This window comes from Fistularia commersonii, chromosome 30 (genome assembly GCF_037954325.1).
Source record: "Fistularia commersonii isolate RoL2024-O1a breed Wild chromosome 30, RoL_Fcom_v1.0, whole genome shotgun sequence".
Taxonomy (NCBI): domain Eukaryota; kingdom Metazoa; phylum Chordata; class Actinopteri; order Syngnathiformes; family Fistulariidae; genus Fistularia; species Fistularia commersonii.
The window spans coordinates 6,516,520-6,527,611 of NC_141313.1; the positions used below are offsets into that span (position 1 = coordinate 6,516,520).

The 11,092-nt window shown below is 44.5% G+C and overlaps 1 protein-coding gene across 1 annotated transcript; it reads right to left on the minus strand.

The window, feature by feature from the left end:
• Positions 1-3,314: 3,314 nt before the first annotated feature.
• On the minus strand, positions 3,315-10,736 carry trib1 (tribbles pseudokinase 1). Its single transcript, XM_086177599.1, has 3 exons — positions 9,802-10,736; positions 8,869-9,161; positions 3,315-5,844 (listed from the first exon to the last, which is right to left on the minus strand). Exons 1-3 carry the CDS (start codon positions 10,192-10,194, stop codon positions 5,370-5,372), a joined length of 1,161 nt encoding a protein of 386 aa, XP_086033725.1. The 5' UTR covers positions 10,195-10,736; the 3' UTR covers positions 3,315-5,369.
• Between the last annotated feature and the right edge of the window lie 356 nt (positions 10,737-11,092).

Genomic DNA, 11,092 nt, shown 5'->3' on the forward strand with positions numbered 1-11,092 from the left:
CTAATTATGTTCCTATTCTCATTGTCCGGCAGCAAAATCCCGTGCTGATGCTGACGTGGGGAGCTGTCAGTGCGTCAGAGGTCAAGAAATGGGATTTGCTAATTTCAAGTTTTCCAATAGACTCTTAGTTTCAAAGAATTTGAATACCCTTTTACAGTTAGTAGTAAATAAAGTAGTACAAATGATATATTGTGACTGCATGACTGGAACATTTACATTGAGGACTATTTAGCATTACATGCTGCTTGTTGCTGAAGCTGGAGGGCCTGCGGTGTGTGTGTGTGAACGCACGAAACATTGCATATGAATCTCATAAATATGTTTTTAAAATGTATTTTATGTGCACTATTTTCCATTTTAACATCTGTGACTAATTTATCTGTTTCCCTGTCAGTGTATTGGCACACCTTTACTTGGATAAGGTCTGTGATATTTGACTGGAGTATAGAAATACATTTGAGGAACTGCACCTAAAGTCCTTTCAGTACTCTGTAATTTATGTGCAGTTTCTAAAATTTACTTCTTTATTAACTGAAGCCCACTCAGGCCAGAATGTTACCATGGTGATGGATTAGGTGTAAACCTCAAATAGAGAAATCTTTCTTCAAAATAGCAAGACAAAAATCAACAGGCTTTACATAAGAATTAAAAGTTAAGGCTTTAAACATTTCTCTTCTCTCTGTCTTTCAAATGAAAATTAGATTGTTTTTTTTTTTTCAAAATGTACTTGTTAAAGAAAAAGAAACAAAGCTATTATTGACTATCTAAGAATGACATTGTTTACAACCAGCTCATTAGCATAGTCTTCCACGGTGCTTATAAAACTCAAAAGGCAGTTTGAAATTCCATCACCATTAAAATAATAAACCCCTAATATGATCGTTTTAGGTTTTCCAAGTCAAATCAATTTGAAGAACAATTCAAAATCACTTATTCATCCCGTAACACATTTGTGATCTTGTCTAGTTGAAATAATGTGATTCGAAGGCAGGTTTTCATATTTTCTTTTCAAAATCAACCTCTTTGAACATTTATCTCTGCTGATAAGTCCTCAAACATGCCATTGAGCCCTCATTTCTGTACTTTCGGTTTTAAAGGATGACTTGTCCGCTGTTGTGACATGCATCTACAACAAAAAGCCCGTCATGAGGAAGTTTGTTGTTGAAACACTTATGTTGGTTGTGTAACTTTAATGATCCCAGATTACAGCGTAGGATGAAGTTTACACACGTATCCAAGGAGCAGGATGGGAAATACACAATATCGAAGCAAATTTCGCAACATCCAACCTAGTTTCTCTTGAGAGTCCAGACCGTAACTTCAAGCTCCATAGCTTCATGGGAAGTCTTTTCAGAGATAGATGACTCTGGAGATGACAACACCGCAGCATCGACATTCACAAAGAGAAAACACGGAAATGACGTGACAAGGAAATGCCCTTGAAATGGAGCCCATTTCTTCATCATCGTGTGACATCACATTTGGCAATTGCCCTCTTCTATAGAAGGGAGCCCGTCACATACACAGTCAGCATCAAACAATGATCCTGTCACTTCTTAGTCGCCATCCGGCATCCTGATGTGACCTTAGCCTTGATTGTTTATCATGATCTATTTCGCAATCTGGAAGTGAACAGACAGGAACCAAAAAAGTCCACCTATTTAATTTATGATGTCACATTCACATGCTTCTTATCTACTACCTCTGTTCAGGTTTTACCACAGTTATTAGGTCTGTGTGAAAAAAAAAAAGTGTGGTTCAAACCTGCTACTTGTGAAACATAATTCTACAAAGTGAACTCACTCCGTTTTTATCAATATGGAACAAGTAGTTTGAAGAAAGAAATGACTGATTATTGATGAGGTGTTATGTATATATGTATGTATGCATATTTGTATATGTGTGTGTGTGTGTGTATATACTGTATATGTGTGTTTGTGTGTGTGTGTGTGTGTGTATATATACTGTATATGTGTATATGTATTTGTGTATATATGTGTGTGGGTGTGTGTATGTAAACTAATGTGTAACTTAATTAATTATTTGATTTAATTTTCACTTGAAATTAATGTCAGCCTCACATAAAACCTCTTTCTTTGTAAACTCACTAACACCCTGTTTTGAATTTGCTCTTAAAAAAGAGGTACTTAATCTCAAGTTTGAATGTGAAACAACCAAATCTTTTTCAATGACAGAGATCCATTTTACAAAGTATTTACACAGCCAGTAACTGGAATAAGAGAAAGTTAAAGCCCGTTGGCTGTCCTGCATAATTCATTAGACTCCCTAAAAAGTAAAAACATAAACAGAAAAGAACCCCTTGAAATTTCCCCCGACATTGTTCCAATTAATTATTTTGTGCTTGAAACTTTTGAACAAAGTCTCAATAAAACTTTCATGTTGTGCCGTCCTTTGATTAGCAAACCTGCATTGTTGAAGTTGTTCTCATTAAACTTTTTGCCCAATTCGAACTGAGGGTTTTTTTTAGTCTGAACTGGATAGATACAAAATATTGGAAGAATAAATAAAGAAATTATTGAGCAGATGAATAATGGAAGAGTAGAGTCGTGATACAGTCTTTTTTTTTTTTTTTATAAGCATTTCTTCATTCCTCACCATAAAAGGTCATTATCAGTGAAGAATACAATACGTTAACTCGACTTTACTGAACACATCGACTGTCTGTCACTTCTCAAGAATAGATAGACCGAATGCATGCAAAGCCACATTTACTTTCACACCAATCCTGCCCTGTGCTGCACATGCTTCCCGGGCTATTCACCTGCTGCTGTCCCCTGAGGAGGCCGGAGACGCGCCAGCAACCTTCACGCACATTTACACACAGCATGCCTGTGTGAGCATACATGATGTTTAACGCAAGCCCGGGCAACCATGCCACATAGATGCGGATAGATGAGTTAAAAAGCAGCTCCGGCTGCGCCGCTCGCTCTGAGAATGGCATGAAAATTCCCTGTTGTATTTTCCAGGAAAAGACACCGACCTGCTATTGACATTTGTGTGTTTGAGGAGTTAAATGTTACATTACGTAAAGGTCAGAGACGAGTAAGCGCTTAGAGGCAGAAACTGAGGGAGAGAGTTATTTTGCGCCTTGCAAGGTGGTGAAATTGAAAACCAAGAAAAATGAGAAAATGTCTTGTTTTCGCTCCCAGTGATGAGGAGCAGAGATCTTTTTTTGGGGTGGGGGGGGGAAACCCTTTGAGGCATGCACTTGAGCTGCCTGAAATGTGCAGGTGTTTAAAAGAGGGTGTGTTACAGAATGTAAAAGCAGCAGTAATGAAACAAGTCTAACCATGTGAGTATGAAAAAAATGTGATCTTTATTCAACTTCGCCACACATATTTCAAATATATACATATGTACAACTTGTTTCTTTTTTTTACAATGAATATATTTTTGTGTGTAACCTATATGGATTTTAATAGCCTCTAGGTCGTGTCACAAATACATAATTCACAGTGCAATATGAAGTTTGTGCACCCGTGTCAGTTTTCTCAACGTGTCACATGAATATGCGACGCATCCTACATGTATGAACCTGGAAGAAAATCATAAATCTCTTAAATAAGTTGGCTGAGAGGAACAATTAAAGATTGTCATGAGTCTTTTCCCATCTCGTACAGATGGAAGAATCGCAATAGACATTTTATTACCCCACGACAAGACGAATTAAATGGGAGATTTTTGTACCGTCAAGGTGATCGTGCCAAAAGGAAATAGCTGCAGACTTAAAGAAGCCTGTGTGGCTTGACGTCATTGAAACGCTGGATCTGCCTGTCACACTCAAAAGAAACAAACACTTCTAAAAACAGGTTACATCATGTCACTAACTATGATGACTAGTCTCCATGGATCTGCTGCTTTTAATAGCAAAAAATGAAGGGAGGAAAAAAAAAAACATTAGAGGTGAAACAGTCAAAACAGACCCCACCAGCCAAGGTCAGGGCTATTCTCTACAGACACACTGCGGTGTTGAGTCATCTTTAGACAACTAACATCAAATATTGCCTGACTGGGACTGATTCAGAACCATTCAGTTTATGAAACACAGTGATACGGGCACAACACTCAGCACGGCTCGGCTTTGTTAAAGCAACTCAGTTCGACATAATGTACCCGCAGATGAACAAAACAAACTCAGCCGCTGAGCCGAGAAAGCCTTCATTTTCTCAAATGTGTTTCCTCCCTACATGATTAATCCACAGAATATTTGGCCAGTTTCTAGAATAACCAGAATGTTGGACGCCTGGAGAAAATTCATGTCGGACCCAAAAAAAAAAAAAAAAAAATTGAGATGAAATCTCTCTGCTCTGCACTTCGAGGGCCCGAGAATATGGTGCTTTCCTCTTTGTGCTTAGGCAGGTGACCACATCTCTGGGAATCAGAGTCCGTCCTTTCTCCTTCCAAACAAGGGCCGGCCAGGATGCTAAGATTTTCTGACTGGCCACCTTCAGCCCAACACCCGGCAATTGTTAACACTCATGTGCAGGTGTTGAGTCGAGCGTAGGAAAACAGATAAAGCTCTGTGTCTCCTAGAGTGACTTTTTTTAGATGTACCCTCCTCTTTAAAAAAAAAAAAAAAAAGTACAAAAAGCGAGTCACTGCTTATTGGTCAGAATGCGTAATGAACTTTCCCACTTTCCTGCAAGTCTGACACTATAAACACCCTGCCTTCCTCAACCTTCTGCACATGGTATGAAATTTGTAAATGATATCCACTCGCTGAGACATCGCCAGATTGTCAGTAAGACACCTTCATAGTGTCTGACTGTGTGTGACACATCAGTCCTGTGTTAACTATCTTTCTCCGTATGTGCCACTGCCTGCTGTGAGACATCGAGCCCGCGCTCGGCCTTCCTTGAGCCAGTCGGTGAGTCAGTGGTGCCTCAAGCCTGGTCGGAGAGTGAGAGGAACAACATTGCGGTGTCCCGGTTTCCCACCCAACTTTTGTCTAATGCTTTCTGAAGTCATCCGAACTCGGGCCCAGAGCAAACGCTTTTTGACCCGGTTCATTTGTCTGTTCGCCTGAAGAGAACGTCTCTATAATGTCATTTCCTATAACGTGGATTCTTGCTCTTTGATTTAGCACCAAGAATTAAAAAAAAAAAAAAAAAAAGCATATACAGACACACAATGGATGAACATTGTAAAAAAAATGCCCTTAGGTAGCAAGTCATGTATATACAACAAAATACAGTACACTATGTTTTTGTAGAAAGCTTGAGAGTGTATGTATACACAACAGTACACAAATGGGTTTCTAAAAAGTGCCGAATGTAAAAATGAATCCCTCATGGCAAAACGCTGTTTTTGTTTTGGTCCCTCGGCCAGGCTCAGCTGAATCAGGTCAGTCAGCAGAACAGATCATCGTCTTCCTCCACGTCAAAGGATGGCACCATCTGTTCTGCCGCGCTCACTTCCTTTTCACCCAATGCCACTTCGTGCGACGATGGTTGCCGGTGGAACCACGGGTGAGCGAGCAACTCCGGCGCCGTGAGTCTCTCTGAGGGTTCTTTCCTCAGCAAGCTCTGGAGTAGACATTTGGCTTTGGGGGACAAGCCTTCTGGCAAACAGCACTGGCCTCTACGGATTTTGGAAAACAGCGTGGCGGGGTCTGGGTCGTGGAAGGGGTAACGGCCAACTAGCATGGTGAACAGTATGACCCCTAAGCTCCACATGTCAGCCATTTTGCCAGAGTAAGGTGCAGAACCGTTGAGGATCTCTGGGCTGACGTAGGCGGGGCAGCCGTGGGTGTCTGACATGGAGTCATTATTCGGGTCTTCCAGGATGCGGCAGTCCTCAAGGCTTTCTAGCCTCACCTGTGTCCTGAGAAGATAAATAAGATTTAATTGTCAGGACATTTTGGTTCGAACATAACCTTTTAAAGCAGGAAAAAAAGGCAGAGACAGAATCGGGGATTCCTCTCTGTGTGCCGAGTGTCTACTTATAGCAGCCGGGGAATTATGATTGCTAAAAATTGAATCTGTTCTGAGTGAGATGTCATACCCATGGCAACATCTTTCAACCAACTATAAATGTTCCAATGATTGGAATAGAAAAGATGTCATGTTGACATTCGATGCAATGCTGTCAGAGTTCTTAAGTCATCACTTCATTGAGGGTAAACTGCATGTGTGCCTGCGCTTCTAAAACTGTCTGTTTAATACTGTCAAACATTTCAGATCTGCTAAACGTAAGTCACCGATTATACCCTCCCCCCTTCCTAACTCTCATCCTGACTATAAAACCTAAATATAACCCTGGCCTTAGTGGAGTCCAGTGATGCCGTTGACAAATGTGATGACAAAGCATGTCAGTCCCCAGAAGCATAAAGGTTTATAAGTTTTCCAGGTTTCCGATCACACACTCTGCCTTTCTCAAATCGGTTCATAGTGATTTACATTGCACCTTTACGCAAGACCCCTTTCCCATGAATACACACGCGCACACTAGATACCAGTTGTCTTGACCTAAGAACTAAAGCCATCTATGCCAATCTCCAATGACTTCCTGGCACAAAAGGTCACATAAACACATACAAATATACAACTCCATCACATACACACACACACGCACACACACACACACACACACACACACACACACACACACTCCATCCCCTTTTCCTCCTCTGCTCACACACACAACTCTATATTTAGCAATGTTAATGACAGGATGTACATTTTGCCCAGCACCAAAGCAAATTCTGAGTGTATGTCTGAATAAGGAGATGTTTACCACTAAACCCTTCTCCCGAAATGATTGATAGAACAAAGATAGAACGGTTATGAGAATCCTGTGCTCTCTTCGTTCCAAGGGGGACGTCAACCGCTTTCTTTTCATGAACAATTAATCACACGCCGACCGATGTTTTATGAAGTCAAATAGACACGGGACGTGTGGTGTTTCGGCTTGTCGGGGACGGGGGTGGAGAGGGGTCGGACTCGGTTATCAGACAGATTGGCCGGAGCGAGAAACACGCAGCCGGAGAGACAATGAAAGGATTAGCTGTCCGAAGGACCTGGATAGAAGTGCGCTGATATTTAAACGCTAAGATAGTGGAGCAGATAAGTCAGGAGAGCAGAAAAGGAGATTGAGACAGAAAAGGAAACAGAACAGATAGAGTTAGAGGGTTGGAGAGAGTGACTCATCCTTGTGTAGAGAGTACATATCTTCTCTCTCTTCCTCTCTTTCTCGAGCTGAGGCTATCTGCACCTGGGTCCCACTCTCACGGCGCCAGCCATCCCATAATTACCCTCAAATGGCAGTGACGCACGGGAAGCCTGGCCCAGCAGTGAAGCTTTGCATGCTTCACTGTACTAGTCACCTTCCCTAAACCGGCTCTCTAACAGCGCTGCATGTGGGAACGGAGATAGCATTTGTCAAATTGTTGTGACTTTCTCCGTCTCGGGTTTGGGCGGCATGTTGTCAGCCGGGACGTTGCGTCACGGCCTCGCAGGAGAGTTTTGAAAGACGGCTGATTGCGAACGGGGAAGAATGCATGACGGACACAAATGAGGTCATGCATCACTGTGACATCGTTTAGAGAGATATATATTTGTGTATGTCAGATGATTTAATAAGTCTGGGAAGACCGGGTGCAAAAAAACATTACAGTCTGGAAGGAAACATTGGCCAAATTCTGTGACGTCACACGTGATGTTATCAGCGACTGTAGATCCATTTTTGTAATGGTGTTACCTTCTGTCATGAGCCAAAGTAGAAGATGTCAGCCCGTCTCTGCGGGGTCAAGTGGTCAGTCCGCCAGCATTAATGATGCAATGCATGCAGACCAAATATCGTGTTACACGCAACAATTGCAAGGTCGACTGAGCGTGAAACAGACCGGAGCGTTACGGCTCTGCTGGATGTGTGATTGGCACACAAACAAACATACATGCATGGACACATACACACACACACACACACACACACACACACACACACACACACACACACACGGGGGATTGAGGGGAGGGAGAATAGGAGGTATGCAGACCCCCCCACCCCCTCCCCTCTGCACATATGCACTGTGACTCATCGCTCTGCAGCCGTATAGCTTTCAGAAGGACACATCCGATTTCAACTTCTCTCACTGTCTGCTCACATTCATCCAGCGCGACCCCTGCAAAGCCGAAAGTCTGGCCCGGAGGACGTAAACGTTGAAGAGTTTCCATGAAATTCGGCCTTGGGAGAGGCTGAACGAGGGTCATGTGGGATCAGCGGGAAAGAGAGTGACGTGAAGGCAGAGAGGCGACAAATAGTTTTGTTTTGATGCAGACATAAAAGCATCTCTCTCTTTCTAACCCCCGTGTGTGTGTGTATGTGTCCATCCGTGTGTGTGTGTCTGTGGAAGCGAGTTCAAAGCAAAGTGCTTTGAACCGCTCCTGAATGAATAAAATCCCATTTCAATGAAGCCTTAGTGGAACCACCGGTTATTCTGCACAACAGTTATGATGCAATTTATTATTTAATAATGAGTAATAAGTATATTCTAAGACACAGACCCACAGAAGGGGGTGATTGTTTCATTCACCAGCCTCGTCTACCGGCCCTGCCAAACTGCCACCCACCACATTCACACACAAGCGCGCACACACACACACACACACACACACAGGCAAAACAAACACACATATACAGAGACACATGGAGAGTGAGGATGGGAGACAGACAGAGAGGGAAGAAATCTGGGAAGCGGTGCAGACTGCCTCCACAAGTACACAACCTCCTACTCTGTTTGTACCCACACTGCTATCTGCATGCATGGCTTGCGTGGATCGGCCGCTGCCATATATTACTCAAGAGTTATGCGGCGCGGAGAGCTGTTGCACGGGTCTGCCCTCTCACCTTTTCTCGTCGGCGAAGACGAACTTGCGCAGTTTGAGGTCACCCAGCACCACGCCGGCTTTGTGGCAGTGCGCCACGGCCTGCGCCACCTGACGGAAGAGCGTGCGGGACTGCTCTTCGTCCAGCCTGCGGCAGCTCTTCACCAGGGTGTGCATGTCCCCGCAGTCCTTGTCCAGGAAGACGTAGGCCTTGTGCTCGCCCAGGATGATGTCCCTGATGCCGGCCACGTTCCTGTGGGGCGGGAGGATCCCGTAGGCTCTGATCTTCTCCTGATACACCCCCATGTTGAAGACCTGAAGACGGGGAGGATGCAGAGTGATGGAGGATGGTGAGGAGGGGTTGCTTTTTTAGCCGTCATTTGAGGAAGCACAACAAAGCGAATTAGGCTCTGATTCCATCTCAATACGGAGCTTTTTTTTTTCTTTTTTTTTTTTTGCAAGAGCACGACGAATGCATCAGCCAGGCGTGAAGGGATTAACTTTATTCACCAACAAAGAGGGGTGGGGGGCTGAAGGATGGCTGGTGGGGGGGAGATGCCTTCGGGTTTCAGGAAGCGAGACAAACACCGGCATCCTTAATCATGACAGTTATTTCAGTTGATTTTGATTTTATTTTAATTTTTTTTTCACGGTGACGATATTTGCAGTCCGGTGTGTCACGTCTTGCGGTGACGTACATGCAAATGAGCCGGAGTTTGACAGACAGCGGTGTCACGGGAAGGTGGACCCCCACCACCACCCACCCAGCCAGATTATCCCTCTGCACCTTTTTTTTTTTTTTTTTTTTAAATAAGATGAGGTAAACCCGCTTTTGTTCTGCAAGGAGTGTGACACATTTCGCGTGAGAGTGACTGGATAGTGATCGGATGGGCTTGTTGAGCAACCGGGCGGCATTCATTCAGAGAAATTGCACAACGAGCGGGGTTGCGCATACCTTGCACAGCAGCTCGTCGCCGGTGTCGGTGTCCATCGCGCTGTACACGCTCTCCCGGTCCGCCTGAGGTAGAAGCAGGTACGGTCCTATCCTGGACGGTCCTTGGTGGGTCGGCCGGACGGGGTTCGAGAGCGGGCTCGCCGGCGAACCGGGTGAGGTGCCGAGGAGCCCCGGCGCGTCCCCAGCCTCGGCGCTCAGCCTGGCGCACTTGGCCGGCGGCTGGTCGTCCGAGTCCAGGCGTTTGTGCGCGGCTCTGCCGACGCGGACGCACGGAGCCGCGCCGCTCCACGGCGAGCTCATCCGTGCGGAGCGGTTCACCATTTGAGGAAAAACGGACTGCTTTGGGATCGGACGCTTAGAATAAACGGCAAACTGCGGTCTCCATTTCTTCATGTGAGATTAAAAAAAAAAAAAATCAAACTTCAAGCGCAGTAATCCAAGCTGAGGCGTCGGTAGACTTTGTTTTGGTCGGAGGACCCCAATCCGAGAAAGATGGAAGGAAAGAGAGAGAGAGAGAGAGAAAAGAGAAAGGGATAGAGAGCGAGGCAGAGACCGCCTCACACACGCAGAGGCAGAGGGTAAGTGAGCTCCGGTGCTGTCGAGCTCAAACACTCCGCCCGACCAGTCCAGCCTCCTGGTGACACAACCATTGAGCAATCCTGCACCGGCACCGCTCTGATGAAACCGCCCGCTGCCGCTGACTGGATCACCTTTCACGCAACACACACACACACACACACACACACACACACACATACACACATACGGGGAAACACGCGTCACAGATATTTATACTAGCCTTTTCATTCAGTCTCTAAAACTTTAAGAGGGAATCTGACGAATGTAAGACGCATCCATCAGGTAGGCATTTTTTTTTTTTAGATAATGATTAGCCATCTTTAAAAAAAAAAAAAAAAAACAACAACTAAACTGTCCTACAGTAACTTGTGCAAACGCCACAGAACTGCACAGCACCTGAATTTGCCTTGCAAATTTCCGGCCCTGGAGGGCTGGAACTGGTGAACACAAAGCTCCACTATTGGGTCTTAATTCTATAGCTTCAACATCACTGTGATATTTTCCCATGCTGGGTCTGTTTGTTATGTGGATATGACTCACCCCCATAAAGCCAGAGAGGTGCTGGGCTTTAAGTGTTAACATAGCCAACAATACACCAGTGTGGTTCCATAAACAGGATTCTGGCATCCAGACACACAGATGTCATCTATAAACTTGCGTTTACATTGCAAAACAACAATAAGCTGATACTGCGTAGTGAAAGCGATGCAAT

What these genes read in the sequence shown, in the direction of transcription:
- trib1 (XM_086177599.1), bottom strand. Translation starts at nt 10,194, where the DNA reads ATGAAGAAATGGAGACCGCAGTTTGCCGTTTATTCTAAGCGTCCGATC. An exon ending in GCGACGAGCTGCTGTGCAAG is followed by an intron (nt 9,162 to 9,801) that starts GTATGCGCAACC and finishes CCCCGTCTTCAG; the next exon opens with GTCTTCAACATGGGGGTGTA. An exon ending in GTCTTCGCCGACGAGAAAAG is followed by an intron (nt 5,845 to 8,868) that starts GTGAGAGGGCAG and finishes TTATCTTCTCAG; the next exon opens with GACACAGGTGAGGCTAGAAA.